Source organism: Podarcis pityusensis (assembly GCF_964106645.2).
Source record: "Podarcis pityusensis genome assembly, chromosome: 6".
Taxonomy (NCBI): domain Eukaryota; kingdom Metazoa; phylum Chordata; class Lepidosauria; order Squamata; family Lacertidae; genus Podarcis; species Podarcis pityusensis.
The window spans coordinates 64,223,157-64,250,409 of record NC_138030.1 but is presented as its reverse complement, the minus strand read 5'-3'; the positions used below and the strand labels follow the sequence as shown (position 1 = coordinate 64,250,409).

The window sequence follows — 27,253 nt, the reverse complement described above, 5'->3', positions numbered from 1 at the left end:
GGAATCGTTGTATTTATCTATTCAACTTTTCAAACATCTGCATTATGCAGTCATGGGTTTTCCTTTGTTATGGTTGTTTTGCCTTATATTGTTTTGTGTGCACTGATTGAGTTATTGCATTTCACTGTATATTTCGTCTGTATATCTTTGCCTTTGGGGACTTTAACTGTAATTCTGATACCACTACTGCTAATAATAACTTATCCCCCTTTGGCGGAGGGGGTGGCATTCAGAAAATAGAAAGCTACTCAGCAATAGATCATCAGGTGTCATTTGCACCGGCTTGCCATTTTTGTGCAAAATTAGACTCTTCCATCAAAAGTTGTAGTTCGGAATGCATCCAATTCAAAATATGTAAACATTAAACAAGTATATTATATGCCAAAAAGTTAATTGCTTCTCTTTTTGAAATCTACAGGTGTTACTTGGAAGATGGAGCTTCAAAAGGTGCCTGGCTGAACCGATCAAGTATTATTTTTGCAGGAGGAGACAAGTGGTCAGTAGATCCTCGAGTTTCAATTGCAACAGCAAACAAAAAGGAGTACAGCCTCCAGATACAGAATGTGGATGTCTCAGATGATGGTCCCTATACTTGTTCGGTGCAGACTCAACACACGCCGAGGACAATGCAGGTGTACTTAACAGTAAAAGGTATTAGTCACCCATTATATAGATATATACATTTTATAGATAATCATAAGCAATCTGCTTTTCAAAAGGAAATCTATTTGGCATTCTTATGGGCTGCAACGTCGAAACGTTTAATTTACTCTTGTTTGTCTATTTGTGCCCTTCAGTTCACTCATTGACTGTCTTTCTGATGCAATTAATGTGATAATTGGCTTCTCTTTGAAAGATGATCCCATACAAATGCTGGCAATCCCAGAGTAATACTGGGGAAACGGATAACTCTTCCCCAAGTTCTACCCAATTCCTCAGGCACACTTCAGTGAATGCTGAAAATTACATTTAGATAACTGGGTTGCATACATCAGTGTCCCACTGAGCTTGGGGGCAATCACAAAATGTGTCTGGGTTTGCAAGCAATGGCTTGTGAATCCTGACATAAGCATTTGTAAGCTACTCAGTAAGAATAGGACATGTTCGGGAAAGGTGGTAAACATAATCTCTATTCAGGCACTGAAGCACATGACAGGGAGGTCAGAGTTCAGTTTGCTGGGCCCACCTTCACTGGCATGCTCCCAATATCATCGTTGTCCATGCATTGGGACTGAAGATCTGAAGCAGGGAGACAGTGCATAGATGCCTCACACAGTTTAGAACCCTTATTATAATTATATGGGCCATAATGCCTCTGCTTGTGGAAGAATGCAAAACAATGTGTCTATCAAAGAGCTGCACAAGAGGGCAGAATGATGTGGTAAAACACGGTCTTTCAATTAATATTGTGAGTGTACAAAACACTAAATGGCTTGTTGTCCTATTACTGAAAAGAGCACCTCTCTCATTATCAACCATTTTGAGCTTTGTGGTTAGCAGGGGAAGCTCTGTTGCTGGTGCAGCCTAGTTCTCAGAGATCTGGGACAAGTGATGGTTCCCCATTTGTGGAATGACCTTCCTAGTGCTGTCTCTCATTATTAAATTTCATGGGGGAAATTTGAAAATTCCTGTTTACCCAGACATGTGTTGGCTGAAATATGCTGTTCCTGGCAACCTTGAAAAAACTATGAGGCTCCTTTAGGAGGAAGGGCAGAATATAAGCTTAAGATAAATGAGAGGAAAGTGATGGTTTTAAACAACAACAGTAGTCTGAGTAAAGTAGGGGTAGAAGCACTCTAAGGGTTTATTTTTTTATAGTTTCAACAAGTTAATTGTTGGGCAACACAGAAACTAACACAAAAAGCTAACAAAATAGAACTTTTCCCAAAACCCCACTTGCTGTATTCAAACTGTAGTAAAAACTACCACTTCCCTTTCCTCAGTGTCACCCCTGCTCACTCTACTCAGACCTCTGCTATGGTTTTAAATCATCATGGTTTTTCCCTCTTAGTGTCTCTTAATCCTCTGCTGTTGTTTGAAATGACCGCTTTCCCCCTCCCAGTTTCTCTCCACCCCCGCTTTACTCTAAGCTCTGTTGTTGTTTAAAACCACCATTTCCCTCTCAGTGTCTCTCCCTTCTTTTTCACTACTGACAAACTTGCAACAGTAGTGGCAAATCACTAGTGTGACAGGGATTAGGCTAGGCAGCAGAAAATCGTACCTCTTTGATGAACTAAGTTAGTTCTTCTAATGTCCATGTGTAAATGTAATTATTCCTTTTGAAACTGATTGGCATTTAAACCATTACTTGGAAACATTAATAAAGTGCAAGTGGGACAGATATCATTACCACCAAACAGGGTCAAACTGAAAAGAGAGTAAATGTCACTGAAAACAATGTTCTTTTCAGAGAGATTATCATCATTATGCAAAAACAAGCTGTCAAGCATACTGTTCTTCAGAAAAATCTCTTTCATCCTTGTCTTGTCAATGCAAGCTCAGATGCATATTTGAAGATTGCGATTTGCATGATAGGTTTGTAGATACAATGAAAATCAATTATTGGAAGGTCCTGGATCATTTCCATACTGAGCACTACTGATGCAGATATGGTGATGCGTTTTATTTAAAAGAGACTGCAGCTCTGTGTTAATAACCATCTCAATGATCATCCATTTCCCAATGCTTGTGTGCCCTCATTAACTATTCCGAGGGACAGGTGGTTTAGGAATTAGCAATGAGATGAGGGAAGCCTTTCATCTCCCAATCTGCAGTATAAATCCGGCCCTGCTTGGCAGTGACGAGAAGCTGAGACCATCTGATTGCTGTCCATAGCTTTCATGAAATGCCTCTTCATGCTGTCAACTCGCTCTCTGTAGTTAAGTCCCAATAAAACACAAGCAAGCACAACAAAACAAAAATCCAAAACCCGCCACAAAATACCTCATGATTAGCAGGAGCCTCTGGATAAGAAATGATACATGAGGTGTATAAATAGTCTGTTTACAAAAGGTGTCATATATATAAGCTGCTTTCTCATTTTGTGACATTCCACTTATTGGATGTGCAGAATATCAGTAAGTTACATATGAAGCTGCCTTAACATAAATCAGACCTCTGAATCACTTTGTTCAGTACAGCCTGCTCCACCCTTCCCCAGTATGGTTCCTTCCAGATGTTTGGGGCTACAACTCATCGTCCCTAACCATTAGCCATGCTGATGAGAACTATAGTCCAAAACATCTGGAAAGTACAATGTTGGGAAAACCTGATCTATTCTACCTGAGTGTGGCTCTGCAGGACCTCAGTCGGGGCCTTTTTATACAGAGAATATTTTATTCTAAATGTGAAACTGTTTTGTACTGGAGATGGCAGGGATTTATCCGAGGCCTCTGGCTTGCTGAAGGATGTGCTCTGCCATTTAACCCTGAATGTCACTTAGCCACAACTGAACAAAGAGTTAAGAGTAGGTTAAGCATGCTGAAATTACTATGCTTGTGGATCTATGCATCTGTATTGGTTTGCAGTCATTAGGTTGTATTCGATTAAATTTTTGCACTAGCACAACAGGATTTCCACTCCTTCCTCCCCCTGTGTGCTCTCCACACTATTCCCAAATCTGCTCCAGAGGTTGAAGGAATCCTCAGATTAGATTTAGTGAGCATGTGGAGGAAGGAGATGGGGATAACATTCCATTGTGCAAGAAATCTTTGTGCTAGAAGAACATTCACTTTACATTGAATACAACCCATTGGGTCTGGGTGTGTGTGTGCAAGAATGGAGAAAGGAATACCAGGCCTTATATGTTGCTTTCCACATTGCTTTAACAATATGGAGCTGAGCAGGTCAGTTGTAAGGACTAACAACATGGTTACAAAGGCTACAAGGATATGAGAAGAAACCAGGTTACGGGCCCTCCCACGTGACTTCCACTTTCAAATATAACCACATTCTACACCATGCCACAGGGCAACAGAATGTCCATACCAAATGATTTCTGTAGCCTAACAGCTGGCCCTGAAATCCATCAAGGGACTGGTGCAGTTTGGTACTTTAGAGTATGTGCCATGATCTGAAAATCTCTGGTTCAAATGTTAGCTCTCTGATAAGCTCGCTGCCGTAGTCTTTTAGCCTGCATCTGCGTTATAAGGATAATTAAACTGGCATATCTTATAGAGCAGCTGTAAGGTTACTAGGATAATATATGTACCTTGAATATGCCAGAAAAAGGCTAGATGAATCTGAATTACTTTTAGTTATCATCTTCATCACCAATATAGGAGTCATAGGAGTGTAATTTTGGCCAGTTTTTAAGGAAACAGAAATACTGTATATTTAATGTGCTTTGTTTCACATGCAACATCTTCCCCACATATTATTTCAATAAAGTATATTGTGTGGGATGTAGGTTAATTTATGCAATTTTTAATGCCGGAGCCACTGCAATTTTAACTGCCAGATCCACTGACGGGGTGGGGATTAGGATTGATATGAAACTGCTTAAAGTCAGATAATTTTATACAGTTATACAGTATATACAGAATTCTACTTTCAATTTTATTTTTTCCTAAGAACGATACCTTTTAAAACATTATGATTAGGATTGGTCAGAAGTGCCTCTTTCTTCATAGAGAAAAGTTTCATCGCATCCTGTTCTGATCCTTTGAAGAAGTGCATAGGGTAAAGCAGGTCAGTAGTTGCAGCACCACGGATAGCTCCTACTTAGATGCCTGCTCTGACAAGCGTTGGAAGTGTACAGAGATCTTTTAAGCCTCTGCTTCCGGCCCACTTCTCCTAGGCTCCATCCCCCTTTGGTGAACTAGAGCCTCTTAAAAGAGCAATGCCTTCCACCTACTGCACTACTCCCTGCACCGTTGGACAGGTAAGGAAATGTGGGAGGTACTTGGTTCCTCAAGATCAGGAGAAGGTGCCTTTGAAGGTCCTGGCTCTATTTATATGGGCCATGCCGATGTGGGACCTGGTCCAAGGAGATCCTGTCTGCCAGGTTCAATGAACCCCTGATCAGCAGCACCAGTCTGAAAGCCAGGAACCCCCTTGGACTCCACAGCTGGTGACACTATAGCCTCCAAGTCATTTTTCTGGTTGCCATTGTTCTCCAGAGTTGTGACATATAGGAAACTGCAAAGTCAGACCGTTAGTCCATCCTACTCAGTACTGTCTACATTGACTGTCAGTGACTCCCTTGGACTCTCCTTATCAGCTCTGCCTGGGGATACCAGGGCTTTATCCTAAGAATATAAGAATTCCTTTATTAAAATACTTAATGTCTTCAAACTAGGTGTGTATAAAGCATAAATGTAAGCTCAAGGATAATTAACCTTGCCTTCAAAAATAGAGAAGAAATTTATCATTAGGCGTAATTATTAAGTGATAGTATTTATGTCTTCTGACATTCCAAGTACAACCTAAGGCTCCAAATTCTTAGTATTTGGTGCAATTATCATTAGCACTTTTCAGTTGCACTTTACTGAGCAATAATGCCCATCATATCAAAGAACCGAACTGAAATATCTTTAGTAATGTACAGATATAGATACATAACTAAAGTGGTATGTTTGACAGGTTAATTGCTTTGCATCAGATTTATGACCAGCATATTTTGTGTTAGGATCATACTGAAACTTTGGAAGGAAACTTATTTTTGAACAAAAGTATGGAAGGGGATTTTTATTATAGGATGGTGTATATTTCAGTGGTCTGTAGTACAGATAGGAAGCTGCCTTATTCCAAGTCAGACCATTGATTCATCTCACTCTGAATTGTCTCAACTGACTGAGAGTATCTCACATTCTCATGGTTTCAACAGCCTTACATGGAGATATTGGGCACTGAACCTTGGACCTTCTGCAGTCATAGCAGATGTCCTACCACTGAGCTCTATAGCCCTTCCCCAATACATGCAGAAAATTGCAGGTTTACTTGCTGACATATCCATTTTCATTTACTTCTGGTAGCAGTGCTTGGGGTAACTATGCCTGAAATTCTGGAAAGCCACAGATAATAAGCTTAGATATAGGCTAGGTGGGCCAGTGGTCTTGCTTCATATGGCAGCACATATGTAATAATATTTTAACTTCTTAGGCCCAGGCCATGTTCATACATGTGTATGTTTGGCATTTCCTTGGCTTTCTGAGCTTGGTGGGGATCCTCATGTTATACCATCGGTTGGCAACACAGCATGTGAAGAAAACAGTCCATCAGTCATCTTAGTCTGCAGTCCTATACCAGTTTACCTGGAAGTGGGGATGCCCAAATCTGCCCAAATCTGTTCTCATTAATTTCAGTTCTGCACATTTCCACATTAGCTTGCAAATTTTTATTTTAAAAGTCCTGGTGAAAATCCACTAGCATTTTAGTGTGACTGTCTCCTAATATGCAAATTTTTGTGGGCAATTTTGCCTAACGTATGCATTCTTGCAAAGCGATTTCCCCTAACATAATGCATTTTAGTATGTTATTTTCACTGATATGTGCATTTTTATGCACACTTTACCTGGTATATGCATGGTTGTACACATTACTTGGTGGGAGAGATGCATTGCAAAAATCAGAGAAGTGCTTCCTTGTGCATCTTGTTTCAGATCACCTTTTAAATGATAACTGATTCCAATTTCTTTCCCATCCCCACCATGAAGTAAGCCCCACTGGATTCAGTGAGATGCACTTCTGGGTAGACAGAACGAATAAGATTGCTCAGTTAAGTCTACTTTCTTTAAGCTCCATGTACAGTGAAGTTTTATTAGCTGATAGTATTTTCTGCTGCATTTATTTATTTCTTAACTTCTCTTCTTTGGAGAATTATGCCGTCCCAGGTGAAAAGAAATCTTGTTAAGGCATATCTTGTGATCCTCAAAACATCTTGTTGGCTCTGCCTGCATTAACATGCAGAGCAGTCACTCTGTTCATTAGAAAAAAAATAGATTTGCAGATATTTTTTCCCTTTTTAAACAAATGCACTCCAAGCAGATACAAATCATCACCAGCAGATATTTTCTCCTTACAGTTGCATTGCCTTGAGCTTTATCTCAAGTAATGACAGCATAATTACAGCTATGTTGGGAAAACCTTTCATGCTATTTGTCCAGAAACAGCTTAAATCATTTAGTGACCCATACAACGAATATTATGTCATGTGGTTCATTCCCTCTGTTGATGCAAATGAATTCTTATAGTGATTGTGATTATTTTCTTTTTAAAAAACTTTTATTTAGGAGCAGAAATAATCACGATGTCCTAGTTACATTTACTGTGCAGAGCAGATTAGGCTGATCAGTGCAACCCCCCCCCCACCTTTTTGTAATCTAAAATCATCACCTCCTTCCTAATTGATAAAACTATGGTGCAACACTCATTAAAGTGCTGGCTTTCCGTGTAAACAGACAGGGCAAAACAATATCAGATGTGCACCAGTTTTATGACTGCAAAACTAGCCAACGAGAAGCCCGTAAAACACCCATTCTGCATTCAAGCTGGCCATTTTCTGAAGTGGAAACTGAAGTAGGATGGGGATAGGAGGGTGAAAAGACGAAACAGAATAAGAAGTGACATTTAGCCCTTACTTGTCCATTTGTCTAATGGGATGTATTTTGATGAGGACACTTCGTTCTGGTATCATCACATCATAGAAAACAGTTGAATCCAGGCTTGACAGAGACTACTGATTTTACAAGATTGACAAAGGGGACGATCTGGGTTTATTCATTGTATTGACAACTAGTGTTGCATAGCAGTCCACACCAAATCTGGCTAATCAATGTTCTTCACAATCTGAAGCCAAAGCTGCCATTCAGAATTAGATATCCTTATGACATTTTCTCTGTCTGACTTAGCTGATCCTGTTTGTGGCAGGTCACTGATGCATTAGCAATCTGCTATTGTTCTATTTTTGGATTCCAGACTTTTCCCAACTGTTGGGTGTAAGCGGTTTGCCGCTGCTTTCAAGTACCTTCTGTTCAGTGGCATTTTGGTTTTTTTTCTGGCCAGATTACCAGTGCACACAAGGACCTGCACACATTGATGAAACACAAATGGAATCTTGCTTCGATTCTTCACATAATCACATCAGTGTTCACCACCACCACCCCTCGGTTTTGCTCCATCAATGCTCACAGGAGCTTCTATACATTGATATAATCTGTATAGGCCCAGGGCAGGGAGGAATGCAACATAAATTATCTGAAAGTTGCTGCAAATTACAGGTGTTCTAAATGCCAGAATTCGCTTTAGGTATTATCCATGTTGAATTGAAATGAAGAGAAAGTGGAATGTGCAGCAAAGCAAACCCACAAAATATGAAGAATTCACTCTTATTTCTAGTGGCTTAAAAAACAAATTGCTGTTTTGTGCTTATCTGTTTTTAAACAGTTTAAAAAAAACCAATGTCTACCCACAGCAATCAAAATGCTGCAGGGGCAGTCTAGAATAGTGGACTAGATACCAACAGGTGTGCCTCTGCTGAGGCATGATTGGCCTTAGCCTATGCTCATGAGGAATGGGAATCCTAGTGGGGTCACTGGGATAGACAAGAAGTTCCAGTCCTATGTGCAAAGTGAGACCCCACCCAGAGTTTGCTGAGTTCTGTAGTGTGCTGGGGATACATTCATAAGGCATCCTGAACAAGGATGAGGATTGTTTCTGATAACACCACAGTGAAAACTGCTAAACAGAATGATCCTAGATTGATTAAAGAGCCACCCTGAACCAAGGATGTAGATCCCATTGTTTTGAAAGAAAAAGGATCAAAGCCTTATTTTGCTGAAATAAACTCTGTTCACTGTTGCATGTGTGCACTGCATGTTCTGTTCCAGAGATTCTCTGGGAGTTTGTAGGGGCCAAGGAAGATACCCTAGGAGTTTGTCTGGGCCAATAAGGAAGAAGTCCCCTTAAATCTTCTCAAGCATACACAGCTTTGCCACTTCCTAACTAAGAGCACTTAAGCATCACTCGATGCCAATGGCTGCAGAAAAAGAGATATGATCTGTCATGGGTGCTGTGGAGAAGGGATGAAGCCCAAAGTTACAGAAATAGCACAAACCACAATACAGTGGTACCTCGGGTTACAGATGCTTCAGGTTACAGACTCCGCTAACCCAGAAATAGTACCTCAGGTTAAGAACTTTGCTTCAGGATGAGAACAGAAATCGCACGGTGGCAGTGTGGTGGCAGCAGGAGGCCTCATTAGCTAAAGTGGTACCTCAGGTTAAGAACAGTTTCAGTTTAAGAACAGACCTCCAGAACAAATTAAGTTCTTAACCCAAAGTACCACTGTATCTGTTATTAAGAGCTATCTTGAGAGAAGAAATTTCTTGTTGACTTTTGTGATAGGAAAACACTGTGAATAAGGAAGTGGCAGCTAAAGGTTTCTACTTGCAATGCCTTTTGGTAGACTTGTGAGCATCTCCAGTGTGAGAGAGGCAACATACCGGTAAGTTACTGGAGGCATCAAAAGTTACTGGAGGGAGTGTGCTACTGGATGCAGCATTAAGTACCCTGATTTTTTAATAAATAGTTGATATTTATGAATGAAATGGAGTTCCTTCATCATCAACAGCCATTCCTGGTGTGTGTTTGTGCACGGTTTGTGTTATGTATGTGTGGTGAGTGACAAGTGCATGAACTAGTGGCCCTCAGAGGGGTGGTCAACCGTAATTGTATTCCTTAGACCACAAGAGTTATCCACCCCTGTTCTACACCATTATGCAAAAAAATAAATAAACAAGACTTAGTCAGAACTTGTATCACCACCAAAACTGTATATTAGGCAGTTTGTATAGTCAAATCTGTTAGGTTCATAAATGTGTACTGAGCCTGGTTTTCTACCTGACAAATTTCAATGTTTTCTTAATTTAATATTTTCATTATTCAGATAGATTGTGAGTTAATTTCTGCATTCTCTGAGTCCACATACATGTTGCATGATGAATCATCCAAAGTCTAACCTCTTTGCCCATGCTCCGATGTTGATTGCTGTAACCCCTTACTTTCTGAATGAACTGCAGCTGTAGCATTTGCAACACAGATAGAATGATTAATTTTTGTACTTCAGTTACTCTTTGCCAAACTAATTGATTTAAAGATTGGATTTGAGACTTCCAGGTTGGCGCCACCGGCAATGGCGGAATTCCTCTGATCGGGAGGAATTTGCCTCGTGGAAATTCGGGTCTGGCCGCCACGGCGAAGGCGGAGACCCACTAAAAATCACAGGCGGGTGAAGCCTGTGAACGTGGGATTCGGCGGACACCTTTTGCGCCTCCCCTACTCGTGGGGAAACCTGGTTTCGGGGATCCGGAGCGACGTGGGGTGAGCGGCGCAGTGCTTCGGATCGACTGCTTCTTCCACGGAGCGAAGCCGCATAGCTGTTGCCGGAGAGCGCTGACTTTTTCCTGTGGACAATTTGATCTTAAAGCAACTACCCGTGAGTAGAGTGAAGAATTGGATTTTTAAACGTCTTAATTTGGCACCGAAACAGGGAGGCTCAAAACAGGAAGTCCACCTCCCCTTTTTGTTAATAAGACTGAGGCAAAGAGGTTGCAAGCTAAAGTCTTGGAAAGCCTATTGTAAAGGACTAAATTCTCATCAGTAAAAAATATTAAACCCCCCTTGGAAGCAGGAGAAGAGGGGGGAGGCTTTGGATTGTGTATCCCTGCAGGAGTGAGTGAAGGAAGTTAAAATACCACCGTTCCGAACCTGGAAACGGGCTGCTAGTAAGACCGACATGTCTTGGAAGGTTCATTGACAGCGACTAGAACGTTCGGTGACAGCTAGCATAAGAGAGATACATTGTTTCCATTGTCTTCGTCTGCACCTAAAAAGGAGTAAAAGTAACGGAAAATTGAAACAACTTTATTGAACTTTATTAAAAAAGAAAATTGAAACTAACTTTGGATTATTGAAACTGTGTTTAAAAGAGGACATACTGACCGATACAAATACAACTCGCTTTCCCCTAGTGGAAGCTTTTGAAATTGGTTACTTTATAGGAGCTGGGCTAGGGGAATTTCCAGCTGCAAGATAAAAAAGTGTGAGACTTTGGAATTGACCTTGAATCTCTTAAGTGTTATGGCAAACGGAAAGGAAAAAACAGACGGGATGTCGACAGAGGAGGCCTTAGTGGCTGCATTATTGAAAATAAACGATTCGCTGGAACAACTCCACAAGAAAACAGAAGCGATAAATGTGAAATTGGATGTTGCAAATATTGAAATTGATTCAACTGTAGAAAGTTTAAATAATTTGGGACAAAAGGTGAATACCAATTCAGAAACCACCCAGAAATTGACACAGGAATCTACTTCGATATGGCAAACTGCAGATGAAGTCAGGGGAAAAACCCTTGCTGCTGAATCTAAAGTAATACAACAGGAGAGGAGAGTCCCATCCATACAAAGACAACTTGACGAACATAACTTGACATTCGTTATGATTGAACTTAAAGAAGAATGGATGAATTTGAGGACCAGAGCCCTATCTGAATTGGAAAAGGAAAGCTTGACAGAGTTTCAGGAGGTGATACTAACATTGGTTGAGAAAGAGAGGTATTTGGGGGTTAGTATGACCGCCAAAAATGTGAATCTGCTTAAGGATAACTGTGAAGGATGTTGGATTGAAGAGAAAGGGGATTTGGAAATATGGACAAATCAGAAGTTGTTACTGTTGGGCCGAGTTATTGTGGTGGGGATGAGGGCTGCTGTGTTGATGGGGATGTTGCTTTTGTTTCAAACATTGCAAGCTTTGGATGGGATGGAGGGTTTCAGGAGGTGGCAGAGGGATGCTCCTAGAGTTGTTTGGCAGGGCAGGAAGCCTCGAGTAAAATTTAAGATATTGATGGATGCAAAGAAGGAGGTGGACCTGCCCTGCCAGACCTTTAAACTTTGCTGTGAACCATCTGCTTTTAGCTGGTTGAGAGAATGGTTGCTTTTTGAAAACACTGAAGTGTTGGACAATGGCAGATGAAGTTGATGGACTATATGGAATTGGCGGAAATGACTGGCAAGATCCGAGACCAGGGTGAAGAGTCGGTGGAAGAATATTGGAAAAAGTTTAAAGACTATTTATAGAAATATTGTAAAATTAAGGAATGTTAGAAAAATGTTGGAATGAAATTATATGGCTTTAGCAGAAATGTCATAAGGAATTAAGTATAAATAGATTAATAGAAAATTAAAGGAAAAGTATGGCAAGAATGTGTTAAGATAATTATAGAACAGAAAACAGAGTAAGATGGAAAGGAATTGCTGAAACAAATAATAGAAGTGGAATACAAAAAGGGAGGTGGGAGGAGGTCGCTGGAAATAAGTGAATGAAATATAAGATATTGAAAATGTTTGAGGTGTTTTTAAATTGTTTTTGCTTGTTTTTGTTTGTTTTGTTAGTCCATGTAGCATTTTTGTATTGTATTTGCATTGTTTTTTTCTTTTTTTTTCTTTTTTCTTTTTTTGTTTGTAGTGTTGTGTTGGAAATGTTAAAAAGAAGGATAGAACTTTCTTTATGTATGCTACAACAGCAGCAAGAATACTTATTGCAAAGTACTGGAAGACACAAGATCTACCCACCCTGGAAGAATGGCAGATGAAGGTGATGGACTACATGGAACTGGTGGAAATGACTGGCAGAATCCGAGACCAGGGAGAAGAGTCGGTGGAAGAAGATTGGAAGAAATTTAAAGACTATTTACAGAAATACTGCAAAATTAATGAATGTTAGAATGATGTCAGAATGAAGTTAAGTGGTTTTAGCAGCAATGTTACAAAGGAGTATGTAAAAATGGATTGTTAACAGGTGAGAATCTAAAGTTACAATATATTAAGTTAAAGGATTAGGATAAAAACAAGGAGGGAAAGGATTTGCTGAATTAACTAACTGAACTGGAATACAAAAAAGGGAGGTGTGAGGAGGTCAGGGAAACAAGTAAATGAAAGACAAGACATGGAAAGATTGATTTGTTTTTAAGTGTTTTTATTTTTTTTGTATTTTGTATTTTTTCTTTTCTTTTTTTTCTTTTTTCTTATTTTTGTAACCTTTTTTGAAACTTTAATAAATATCATTTTAAAAAAAAGTAATAAATATTATTATTTTTTTAAAAAAAGATTGGATTTGAAATCATATTTAAAAATGTAAGACATAAACATATCTCATCTATAGCCTGAAATTGTAGAGCTAAAGAAAATCTCTGTCATTTGATTCATACTGGCCCATATTCCAAGTGCCCTAAGGGACAATGATTCATTGAAGCTGAAGCCAGCCATATTTTCAGTGGAACGCCCTCACATCAGATGTTGAGGAAATAAATTGACTTTTAGAAGGCATCTGAAGGCAGTCCTATATAGGGAAGTTTTTAATGTTGATGTCTTGCTGTGTTTTAATTTGTTGGAAGCTGCCCAGAGTGGCTAGGGCAGCCCAGTCACTTGGGCAGCATACAAGTTGTTGTTGTTGTTGTTCAGCATTGCATGTTGTTTGGTTGGAAGTCATGGCTCCAGGATTCAGTCACATGCATTTAATCACTGGCACTATCCACCAAAACATATGGGGGTTGGCCAAAAGCAGCCCTTGATGAATAATGCAGTAAAAGTCCATTCAACAATTATTCTGCCCCTCATATATCTTCTCTCCAAACTTCAGGCCAGATTGTAAACCTTCATGTTTACAACTTTATAAAGAGTATATAAGGCTGTGTTATGTTTATTATTTAAAAAAATACTCCAATCCCCTTTCACAGAAGATAGCAGAAAGTTTTGAAATGTTTTACATTTCTAAGAAACTACTTTAAGATACAGTAGCTAGAAATAACTGTGGCTTTTATGGCATCAAGAAGTTATCATTTCTAACAAATGTCCACTATTGAGTTACTTTGGCTCCCAGTGAGGGTATAATGCAAACTGAGGCAAGGGGATTTTGAAATTCCCTTTGGAATGGTTCATTCAAGCCTTTTAGTCTGAAATGTTTGCCATGGGTTGCACTCCTGAAGGAAACAAAAATGGAATCAAGAATGGGAAAAGTAGGTAGAGAGGCAGAGCAAAAACCAATGCATGCACACATTCTATTTTGTTTCGCATTGTGTGTGGGTGATTTAGATGAGGGCTGTGACAGCACATGAAATAGTAAGAAAAGAACTGGATAGATTATTACATGTATAACATTTTAAATTAATCCTGCCCTGCAATGGGAGCTCTGTTTATTTAAGGACATGTTACTATAGCCTAACATGAGGGAAATGTTATGCCCCCTTCCAGAATGGAAAAGGTCCCAAAATATATTACCTCTCTCATCAAATTGAGCCTCAAGTGCAACAAGAGATTATCAGTGTCAAATCAGTTAGACTGAAGCCCCTTCCGTTATGTGATATTTTCAAATAGTGGCTTCTATTTTCTTTTTAGCTTTTTTCCAGTGCTATCATTACCTCTCCCCCCCCCCTCCCATTTCATTTATTATCGGTGTTCTGCCATAACAGCATGCTAGGAATCTCAGCAGCTGTTTGGATTCCTGTAGCGCTGGACACATTAAACACGCTGTATGTGCCAATGACCATTCACTGGCACATATATTTGCAGCTCCTATCCTTGGTATTTTTCAGGCAGGCTCTAAAAAGTTTATCTTTAGGACTGCATTCTTTATTTGAGACATTTATATTCTACCCTCTGTAGTTGCTGATCCCAGAGCGGTTTGCAACAAAAAAATATAACATAAAAAATTGAGCAAAGCAGGAGCAGATAAAAATACCTCATTAAAATAACACATATAAATACATGCTAAAACAAACTTTAAGCATGTAGGTTGTAGTATTAGTGAAGAGGTTAAATTGTGGCCTCTGTTTGTTGTTCCTAGAATACTAAGCTGTGATTCTATAGAAGGAATTTTCATTTTATTTTGCTGAATTGTACAAAAAAAGAGCAAAGAAACACCAAGATTGGTGGGCCCAGGCACAGGGAACCTGAAACCAGTGGGGCCTATATAGTGGGAAGATACAGTAAACACACAATACAAACATCTTGGGTTCAAATAGGTGACAACTTTATTGATTACAGATACAAGTAGGTTTGGGCATGTCTCCTCCATCAACCAACCTGACTGCTGGTTGATTATTTTGCAGGGTCAATCCTGGGTTAAGGGTCCCCCATGACATGATTCAAATAGGGCTGATCCCTTCTGGACCGCTATTTTGCTGTGGCCCATCAGCTCCCTACTTGGCATGCAGACAGAAGCACCTCCCTTGGACTCCTTTAACAGGGTACTCCTAATTCCCTGAAGCATGGATGTCGGTGGGCTCCTATCAGCTCCCCCTGACTAAGGAACTAGTCTAGTGCCTTATCTGCCAACAAGTTGCAACAATTGCTGTGAGGATGACGAAATTGCAGACAGGCCCAATTTGCCTGTAGGCAATTTCCTCATTGGTCAAATATGGCAATCAAGTATTTCCATAGCAAGGTCATATGAAGAACCTGCCTGCTCACCTTCTGGCAGGTCAGTATGCTAGATAGGGTGGGAGGGTGGGGGATCTTGCTTCAACTTTGCTGATGAGTCCGGGCAAAGCCTCTCTATCTACCCAGTGGGTGGACCTGAGTGAAGATCAGGGGCTGAAGTCGTCACTCAGGTTCATCATGAAGCCCCACCCACCCCCTGTTTTCCTGTGATAGGCCCATTCAAATGCATCTTGTCTGTGATAGGTCTGTTTAGATACAAGTATCCCAGCAAATGTAGTTTGCCTGTGATAACCCATCACAATACAAGCCTCCCAGCAACCTGCATGACTGGAGGGGTACGGAGCATCATCTCCTGATAGTCATGTGGGACTGGAAATTTGCCCCATGCTCAGACCGCACTCATGCTGGCCCATAATCGCTGCTCGCCATCATACAAAGGTAAGTGGTCCCTACAGTTGGTCATTTCCCCTTTTTGTGACAAACCTAAATGTTATTATTTATTGCTGTTATTAATAATAAGTGGGCCTGTTAGCCATTTGTTGCACAAAGGTCTCCAAACAACTTTGCCATCACAGTTTTGTGACATTGCAAACATCCTTAAGAACATTTGACTTTGAACAGTAACCCGTAAATATTTTAAAAAGTTAAATAGTTTATTCCCACTTAGCCAGCAACCAGTTCACAATATGGGTTTCATGCCATTCCTCTTGTAGTGTGCATTTACGTTCGTCTCTTACGTGATCCCTGTGTATTCATAAATACAAATGATTTAGGTGTGAAGTTTGAAACAATGTGTAATGTAGACTCCTTGGCACTACAGCAGGTTTCAAAACAATTCTCCCAATGAAACTGTTCCCTATATGATTGCAGAGGATCTGAGAAGGGACATGTGTAAAGCTGTCTTTGGCTGCCCACTCATACATGGTGCGTAGAGAATTGTGGTCTGGGTTCTCAGATGTCATCTTGGTGTTTCAACCATCACTGGTGACTTGGAGACATTGCCAATAAGTGCCATCCGGACTGGTGGGTAACAGTGGAATTGCCAGGGATATTGTGGCAATGGTTATCAGTGTTGGTATGATTATGCCATTGGCTGCTAGTTTGTTTCTGGCCCAATTCAAGATGCACACACTAGTGTTTAAAGCCCTAGGATAACTTTGACTTCAAATATCTAAGAGACTAAACAAGCTGAATACCCCTTACAAAAACTACCCCTCTTCTGACTAGGAGCGTTTTGAGGAGCAATTTTGTTATACTTCTTTAAGATCACTATCTTCTCCTAATCATTTTTGCTGCAGAAAATGATGCTGACTTTGGCATCTTAACTAGATGTATATCAGATACTTAAATCAGGATCGTTCAGACTGGATTTTCCTTTGCATTATTTAAACACATTTAAGCATATTTAACATATTTATGTGAACTTTCTATCCTCCCTTTCTGTCCTCCTTGAGGATGGATTTCAAGATCAAGCTAAATATGCTATCTGCTCTCTGTATCTGAATAAGAGCCAATTCTAAATAAATGGCAGTCCTCATCTTATCTCGTGAGTATGGCAAACAAATAATTGAGAATTCCCATTGCCCACTCTAGCTGAAATGGAAGAGAATTGGACATCTACACAGGAGAAGGAGAGATCATAGTTCATGCTTTTCTGGTCACATTTCATCTCTGTGCCTAGCCCGTGTTCTGATTTTGTCCAAACATTCAGCCCTTTTACCATATCATGCATCAAAATTCATTTATCTGTATATGTAAATACAATTTATAGATTCAGTGCGTCACTGCAATTGATGCTTTTGAATTAAATATGTCCAATATTTCCAGTGCAACGTGTGCTGCCCTTTCCCACTAATAAACCTCCCTAATGCCTCCTAAATATTAATGTATTGATTCAGTCTCCTCAATGTTTGTGAAGACTAATTTATTTCCTAAATCTAGCCAAGAGGGACTTGTATTTGGAACTAACAAGATAAATCTTACACAAATTTATTTAAAGTGGGGCAAAATAAATATGCAGAAGACATCTATAATCATACCAGCAACCACTTCCCACTTAAAACTGACAAAGCATTGCTCTTTTAAATTGCTGCTACTTGAGATGTCAGTTTGTTATAAAATTAACTTCTTGGTGCCAGCCACTGTTATCATCTTGTCTTCTCTCTCAGAACAAAAAGAGCAAGATTTAGCAAATTTGTTCTGGATTCCAAAGTAGCTCAGCAAGATTTACAAAACAATAGGAAGGCAATCCTTCTGTAAAATACATATTTACCCTCTTTTAAGATGCATCTCATGGATACATGATTGCTGGCAGTACTGTGACTGTGACTCATTTCTCTGGTACTTTCCAGGATACAAAATGGTTTACAGTCATATGTCACTTAAGCTTACAAAAAATGTATGAGTATCTTTGTGCATCTATTATTGTCTCGAAAACTAGCCAGAACCCAAAAGAATAAAAGAAGCTAGTTCCATGAGACCGACTGAAAGAGGCCTTTGGCAGCCCACGGTGGCATGGAATAGAAAATGAGACTCAGGGCCTATGTTCACCTATCCAATTTCCACCATATTAAAAGAGTCAAGAGGCTGTTTTTGTGGTGAGGGTAGAAATAGCTGAAATCTAGCATCTACCTGTTCTTTGTGAGTTCTGGACTAAATGCAGAGATCTACAAACCCCCTTGTGGGGATGGAAACGAAGTCATCATAGAAACTAATTCCTATGTGCCGTCACTGACTGAGGAAGCATTTCTGTGTCCATGGATTTATTTATTTTTTGACAATTTATCTACCACTTTGTTGTAATATTATCTAAGTGATCTCTTTCTGGGGATCACTTGCATTTCCAGAATTATCCAGAGACTGAATAGGGCCCAATGGCAGACCAATACTTTATTCACCATACCACACTTGCCCCCATTATTTTCAGTGATTTATTTATTTTTCACATTAGTGGAATTCTTGCCATGGTTTTCAGAATTTCTATACATAATTTTGCAGTGTTTCTAACATATGAGTTCCTGTGGGACCTGACACCATTGGTTATAACAGTGTAATTTAGCAAGGATTCCACTAAAGCAAATGTGATAATTATGTAAAATTAAAGCTGGGGAGAGGGAGGCGTATTAGGTCAGTGATATATATCAGGAAGGAAATTCTTATGCATGACTGCAGATACTAAATTATGTTTAGAAGACAGAATATATAGAAAGGGGAAATAAGTTGATTTAAAAAACAACAACAACACCTTCTAGTTTTTGGAGAATGGATTGGTAGAAATGGTAACCATTTAAAAATATTTTTGAAATACCTGAATAAAGAAGGTAAAATAATTTGCTCTTTGTTGAGAGTGTGTCAGTAAGTTGTATGAAGACATTTTTTGAACTCCTTGTTCACTTACTCTCCACACTCCACCAAGGCTCAGAGGATGTTACAATACCAAAATGTCCAATAAAACATCCAAATGAAATGACTATAAAATGACAATCATTTATTTGCTGGTAGTACATCACATGTTTTCTGATGGTCTAAAAAACCAGTTAAATTGGAAACTATCATGGGGAAAACAAGTCAGTTAATTAAACTGAGATTAAACTTTGGAAAAGAAGAAAGCCTGGTATGAATAGAAATGCAGACAGTGTCACAGACATCATCATTAATCCAGGCAATGTTGAACTGATTCAGAACAGTGCCAAGGGTGTGTCACCTTTGTCACATGGCAGAAATCATTTTGTGAGCTGTATGCCTTTTGGTGAGGTTTTTCTGGCTGGAAGGCAAAGGTCAGGATTCTGCTCTTTGATGTAAAGTTAATAGTGTCTGACACATTAAGTATCTGCACTGAAATGTTATCATCAGACAAAACCTTTTGTCAACTTTGGTTAATGTGGTATAAGGTGAAATGGCTCTGGAAATAAAATCCCATAGTTTCACCGAAAAGATGTGAAGATTGCTGAGAAATTGAGTGTATCAAGCCACAGTGGTGAAGAAGAGGTATGCAGGCAGGAATGCCAAAGGAAATCATTTGTACATACTCAAAAGTTCAGACCTAACATTGGATTGATTATTGAGAGAATCCAAACTCTGTCACTTCCAGCGTATGCTATTTCAGTATGGTTTTGTGCCTCAAACCTTCTTACATGAGGATTTTGATTGGCAAGTGTCATTGGCAAGTGAGAGCCAGTGTGGTGTAGTGGTTAAGAGCGGTAGTCTCCTAATCTGGGGAACCGGGTTCGCGTCTCCGCTCTTCCACATGCAGCTGCTGGGTGACCTTGGGCCAGTCACACTTCCCTGAAGTCTCTCAGCCCCACTCACCTCACAGAGTGTTTGTTGTGGGGGAGGAAGGGAAAGGAGAATGTTAGCCGCTTTGAGACTCCTGAAGGGGAGTGAAAGGCGGGATATCAAATCCAAACTCTTCTTCTTCTTCTTCTTCTTCCTAAAAGTAATGTAGTATCTATCATCTATCTATCTATATCTATCTATCTATCTATCTATCTATCTATCTATATCTATCTATCTATCATCATAATCATCATCATATATCTAATTCCATCTTGGTTTTTACGGTTCTTACTTACTTACTTAAATTCATTTACCCTGTTACATATTGCATTGTGTGCTTTACAGAAGTCTAAAATATTTGATTGGCCTTCCTAGTTAAGCCCAAAAGTGGTGACCCAAGTTTTCTCCCTCCAATGAATCTGTCCTGAACCAGATTGTGGGAAAGACAGGTGGGTTGCCTTGGGCACTGCGGGGCAGTATGGTTGCAACCACCCAAGGTCCACAGGTGTCTTCCATGCAAGGATGACAGCCATGAAGCTGGTGGTTGGGTCCCTCAAGGTTGAGACATGGCCTCCATGTCAAGGAAATCCCATCAGTGCCTTTAGATGGAAGGAGCAACTGGAAACACCATCTCTAGACATGGTGGATTAGCATACAGAAGAAAAACTACTATGATTACAGTTTCTCATTTAATAAAAACAAAAGAAAACAGAAATCCACTGAAGCTGCCTGAGCAAATAACAACTGTTCAAGACTCTTGAAAGCCAATGTGTTTAATTTGTCTCCTCAAATAGACAAGCAGTTTAACAATAGCTTTCCCTCTGTATGCTCTACTCTCCACACCATTCTTATAACAAGAGAGGCAACCCACTTCAGGTAGCACATCTTGGGGTACCACTGAAGAGCAGCAAATGTTGGCTATTTGGATTATTACTGTATTGCTGTTTGCTTCTTTGAACTGAGTGGCACTACGTGGATTTTGTACCTCATGAACCAAGATATGTTCATGCTTTGCTCAGTACCCACTATGCACTATCCAGTGTTCCATTTCATTATGAGAATATTGTTATATGTTTGTGGTGTGCCTGGACTCCCTTTCTAATTCTGGACCTGAAAACCCCAGGATAAGGGGCCATGTGGGCAGTTGCATGGAGTGAGAATGCAGGGGGCCAGGCGCTTGTGCTTTGGAAAACTGTGCTTAATGTTTTTGAGGTTTGTAGCTGCTTTATGAGACTGTTTACTTTTGCTGCAGGGATTCTTCCTGCAAGTTTTAGCAAATGCTGTTGATCTGTGATTTTGTTTGTTGACATGTTTCTGGTGATGGGAACTGGTTAATGATTTTAGGAAATGTTCTGATAACCTTGTGGGTGGGTGTACAACTGTGTATGACAGCAAGGGGATAAATGTGTGTTTTTGAAAGCTGTCTTGTGCTGCAGGAAAACAAGGGAAAGAAGGAAAGCCTGGAGGGATCTTGAGGAACCAGGAATTGCTTGAATGGAACGATATGTGTTCTAAATGTCTTTGATAAGATTCCTGTTACCTTATTTATAAATTTGTGGGGTGGCTAGACTCCCCTTTTTAACTCTGGACACACACCCTTCTAATTCCAGGGTGCCAGACATTGAATTCAGCATGTTAAAAAATAAGCTAGGCTGGCTTCCCAATGAAGTAACTGCCTGGAGAGATGGAGCATTAAAAGAGCACAAAGAAATGGGTAATGACCCCATTGAGCTTTAATGACCCATTAACAGAGGCTCTCTGGGCTGGACATCAGATGGCAAAAGCCCCTCCCTGAGGTGAGATATAGTTAAAAAGGTAAAGGGACCCCTGACCATTAGGTCCAGTCGTGGCCGAGTCTGGGGTTGCAGCGCTCATCTCACTTTATTGGCCAAGGGAGCTGGCGTACAGCTCCCAGGTCATGTGGCCAGCATGACTAAGCCGCTTCTGGCAAACCAAAGCAGCACATGGAAACGCTGTTTACCTTCCCGCCAGAGTGGTACCTATTTATCTACTTGCACTTTGACGTGCTTTCGAACTGCTAGGTTGGCAGGAGCAGGGACCGAGCAATGGGAGTTCACCCCGTCGCGGGGATTCGAACCGCTTACCTTATGATCGACAAGTCATAGGCTCTGTGGTTTAACCCACAGCGCCACCCGCGTCCCTCCGAGAGATAGTTAGCAGAGACAAAAGCCCAGTGCTTCAGGAGGGAGGGGCAGAATTGCAGTGGGAAATGAGGTAGGCAGAATAAAAAAATAGTTATGATTTGCAAGCTGTTTTGCAAGCAGGAAAGGGGGGGGCAGACAGAATGTCTGCTGGCAGTTTGGGATCCAGCATGACAGCCATGAGAGCAACAGAAGAGCTGCTGCTTCACCTATGGCAGAAGCAGGGGACCCTTTTGGAGTGCAGTGCTGCGAAACTCCTCTCAGCAGGCTCAGGTTGTATATGTGCGTCAATGAACCATATATCATGAAGACACCACAGTCCCCACCATGCCTCATTGTCTGAAAGAAAACACAGCCCCTGGGTAAGTGCACCTGGTACCCCTGGAATCTCATACTGCTCAGAGATTGGGGTGGCATATAACAATATCATAAAAGTAGCTTCGGAATTGGGCATATAAACTTGTTTGGTTTACTCCAAACCTAACTAAGAACTTGTCACATTCCTCCTTTTGTTCTTGGGAGCACCATTAGGTCCAGTGCCTCCTGCAACCTCGTGTCATGAACCTTCAAGCCTCCTCTTCCACCTTCCTGCCCACCTGACATCCTCATCCCTCAACTCCCCTTCCATCCCACCTGACCTAAGTCAACATGTGAAAGGAGGGAGGGGGACTAGAACTGTGTGCCAGGAACTGAGGATGCTTGCAAAGCAGCTGCTTAGGATGCTGTTGTAGCAGTGTGCCAGATGTCCATGAAGAGAAGAGTGAGAGAGATGCCTCTCCCTTTCGTATTCCACTGTTGCTGAAGCAGTTACAAAGACAAGGGAGAGGCTTGAAGGAAGGAAGGCATAAGGAGTTTGAGAAGGATGATTTAAGTTTAACAGCTTAGCTGGAGAAGAATATCTGAAGTCGCCTTGTATTGAGGTGAGCAATATAACCAAGAGATTGTATTGCAGTGAGAATTAGGAACCCACCAATATGGGGGGGGGGGCACCATTGTTTTCAGATTTCAGGTAGGAGGAAGAACATCTCCTGTCTATTTTCAGCCTCAGATCCATTACGCAGCACCCCACGAAAAAGGCCTATGGACGTTGGAGAGATAGGATGCACTTGGTCTTTATTTAATGATAACACCTACACTTCACTGATGAGTTGCTAGTGAAGGCTCAGTCACTCAGAAAATGAATGGAAGGAAAATGTTTTATCCTTTAAATGCTAAACCAGACTGGACAAAGAGTTATAAAATATGTCTTCTTAAGTCTGACATTCTGCCCCCATCCCTCATTCCTTAAATGCAAGCAATATATTTACTCTTATTTGTTAAACATCCGTTTTTGGTGGTAATTACATAAATCCCTGCATCTTTCCGTTTGCAACCTTGCAAGTTAAACAAACATAATTATAAACATGCAGAACATTACATGTATCAATAAAGGCAATTAAAATGCTGGGAATGTAATTAAGAAGAAAATTATAATTTTGAGAAGCAAAATGAATTTGCTCTGGGGCATTTACATTTTGAAACAAAGGCAAAAATAATTGGAACAGTCCAGGAATGCTATAAACAGTATTTATTTACAAAGAAGGGATATCAGGTGGAAGAATGGATTTATAGCTACGAGGTTAAAGAAGGTCTCAAGAGGTTGAGGCTGTTTCCACACTGCAGGCTTGTTTTCCCATGTGCCAGGCATAGCAATTCAGTGAGCCTGATGCCTGCAAGCTACATTAGGACTGTGATGGTCTTGACTAGCTCTGGGTTAATGTATTCAGCCTATTTCAGTGTTTTCAGGGAGGATGGAACAAAAAAGAGCAGCCAACTAATGGCGTTATCGGGGGGGGGGCAAAATCCCCCAGGCATGGGAAGACATCTTTTTCACACATCAGTGTCCCAGCATATGATGGTAAAAAACAACAACAACCAAGAAGGTATATTTCCTGACCAAAATAAAAAATAAAATAAAAGCCTGTACATGCAACAGTTCAAGACTTTTAATACAAATCATTTACATTCCCTGAGCATGCAACTTTAAAACACATTTCATAAAATATTGTCCAACAATAGCCAATGTCTACATTCAATGTCACATAAACCATTTCAACGTATTATACACTATATGTACAAAACTTATTAAAAAATTTTCAGACCACTGGTTCATACTCCCTAAGGTATATTGACACATCCAGTTTGCCCTAAACTATTATCTCACATGGCTATTCTTCCATAATCAGATGCATTCTAACCCAATAGCCTTTCTCAGTGGCAGTGCTGCTGCATCTAATATCATTTCCCAAATTTATAGAAGGGTTCTTTAGATTAAAAAGAAAAAGAAAAACAGCACTAGCCAAACTCAATGAGAATACAATGTTTTGCTGCTGGGCTGCTGACTGCAGCACCACAGACATTTGAAGTGACGCTAATGCATCTTCTTACAGCAACCAGAATCCTTTGCCACCCTTATCTCATAATGATGATAAGTGTTTTCCCCTCCCAAAAATGAATAGAAGTGTCAGTCTCTTGTGAAGAGTAGTCCAAATGGCAAGCATGCAAAAAGAAGAATTTGACCCTTTGCGAGTCCGAAGTGCTCACCCAAATTGCACACTATCAAGTCTAGCAAGATGGCGGCACACTTCCCTGTACTTCCTGGTAGTATCTTCCCTCAGTGCTTTTCTCTCCCCACTTCTGGTTTATCACTGCAGATGAGAGGCTGAAGATGAAAGGCTCCACTTTTAATCTTCTAAAATGAAGGAGAAATGATTATCCCAAGATGCTTCTCTTAGTGATTCTTAAGCAGCTAAATAGAGCAATTTGGGGAAGAGATAGCTACTACTTTGCTCATAAATGCTCAGAAGCTGTCATGACCTGCATAGGCAACAACCTGCAGGGATTGTTAAGGGACGCCTTACTTATGTGTTGCTCACAAACATTTTTAATAATAATAATAATAATAATAATAATAATAATAATAATAATTTATTATTTATACCCCGCCCATCTGGCTGGACCTCTCCAGCCACTCTGGGCAGCTTCCATAGAAACCAAAAATACAGTAAAATATCACACGTTAAAAACTTCCCTGAAGATGTCTTCTGAATGTCAGGTAGTTGTTTATCGCTTTGACATCTGCCGGAAGGGCGTTCCGCAGGGCGGGCGCCACTACCAAGAAGGCCCTCTGCCTGGTTCCCTGTAGCTTTGCTTCTCGCAATGAGGGAACTGCCAGAAGGCCCTCGGCGCTGGATCTCAGCGTCCGGGCAGAACGATGGGGGTGGAGACGCTCCTTCAGGTATACTGGACCGAGGCCGTTTAGGGCTTTAAAGGTCAGCACCAACACTTTGAATTGTGCTCGGAAACGTACTGGGAGCCAATGTAGGTCTTTCAAGACCGGTGTTGTATGGTCTCGGCGGCCGCCCCCAGTCACCAGTCTAGCTGCCGCATTTTGGATTAGTTGTAGTTTCCGAGTCACCTTCAAAGGTAGCCCCACGTAGAGTGCATTGCAGTAGTCCAAGCGGGAGATAACCAGAGCATGCACCACTCTGGCGAGACAGTCCGCAGGCAGATAGGGTCTCAGCCTACGTACCAGATGGAGCTGGTAAACAGCTGCCCTGGACACAGATTTGACCTGTGCCTCCATGGACAGCTGTGAGTCCAAAATGACTCCCAGGCTGCGCACCTGGTCCTTCAGGGGCACAGTTACCCCATTCAGGACCAGGGAATCCTCCACACCCGCCCACCTCCTGTCCACCAAAAACAGTACTTCTGTCTTGTCAGGATTCAACCTCAATCTGTTAGCCGCCATCCATCCTCCAACCGCCTCCAGACACTCACACAGGACCTTCACCGCCTTCACTGGTTCTGATTTAAAAGAGAGGTAGAGCTGGGTATCATCCGCATACTGATGAACACCCAGCCCAAACCTCCTGATGATCTCTCCCAGCGGCTGCATGTAAATGTTGAAAAGCATGGGGGAGAGGACAGAACCCTGAGGCACCCCACAAGTGAGAGGCCAGGGGTCTGAACACTCATCCCCCACCACCACTTTCTGAACACGGCCCAGGAGGAAGGAGCGGAACCACTGTATGACAGTGCCCCCAGCTCCCAGCCCCTCAAGACGGTCCAGAAGGATGTTATGATCGATGGTATCAAACGCCGCTGAGAGATCCAGCAGAACTAAGAAACAGCTCTCACCTTTGTCCCTAGCCTGCCGGAGATCATCAACCAGTGCGACCAAGGCAGTTTCAGTCCCATGATGAGGCCTGAATCCCGACTGGAAGGGATCCTGCCATCTTCCATTCTGGGGACGTGACCAAGCCAGCGTAGATGTTTCTTGAGACAGGAATGTGAACATTCTGGCAGTGTTCGCTTGGGGGAGCCCAAAATCTTCCTTACGAATCACATGTGGAAGGCATTGAGGCATTGCTCCTAGTGGATGTAAGTTGACCATGTCTCACTACCATAAAACATTGCGCTCAATACTCAAGCCTAGTAGACCTTCATCTAGGTACTGGTCATTAGTATCACATTCTCCCATACCCTTTTAGTTCTGCTGGGATTCCATCCTGTCCTGGGGCTTTCCCACTTGCTTGGGAGTTGATGGTATTCTTCAGTTCTTGGAGGGAGGGAGGGACATTCACCTTTCCCAAGACAGACGGAGTTTGGATGCTGATAACTGTTGTGTCAGTGACCATGTTTTCCCATGAGTACAGTTCTTGGTAGTATTCTGCCCATCGCCTCATCTTCTTTCTGTAGTCTGTGATGACCTCTCCAGACAAGGCCCAAAGGCTTTTTTCATGCCTTTGGACATGTTGCAAGTGTTGCTGCTGTCAGCAGCAAGTTGAATGCTCAGGAACCCCAGGCTTTGGCCAAACAATTTGCTTACATGGAGATGTAAAAAAAGCTAGGATGATAGTCAATGCCATCTTTACTTTGGTGTAATTTGGGGCAACTTTGTTATTCCAATAAGGCCATTATTCCATCTTGTCGGGACCTGAAATTTTCTAATGGGCAGTTTTCCTACCTGAGTGTCAGAGCTGGCGTCCCCCAAACAAAGAGGCCCCAATCTCCTAACTATCCTTTTGAAAATAATGGAAAGGAAAAAAAGAGTTAACATTTACTATGGGTTCGTGTAACCTAAAGGCCAGGGTGCCAAAAGAGCATAATGTTTGAACAAAGCCACATTTCTCAATCTTGGGGAAGGACAAGGAGCCTAGTACTACTGAGAACAGGTTGACTATGCTGCACTCTCTCATTAAAGAGCTCTAAGGATGGCTGCTCACAGCTGGTTTCTTAAAGGTTAAAATATTTCCCTTCAGTTGTCATCCTTCATCACAGCATGCCGCTTTTTAAAATATTTCTTTCCCCCACCCCTCCTTCCTGTGCTTTGTACCA

General features: G+C 41.1%; 1 protein-coding gene across 2 annotated transcripts in view; it reads left to right on the top strand.

Moving 5' to 3' along the window:
• Positions 1-27,253, top strand: part of NEGR1 (neuronal growth regulator 1) — a 466,181-nt gene that overhangs the window by 192,442 nt on the left and 246,486 nt on the right. For both annotated transcript variants that reach the window (XM_081008954.1, XM_081008955.1), the window contains exon 2: positions 419-651. In XM_081008954.1, the coding sequence (XP_080865080.1) occupies positions 419-651 (233 nt within the window). The remainder of the gene's footprint in view (positions 1-418; positions 652-27,253) is intronic.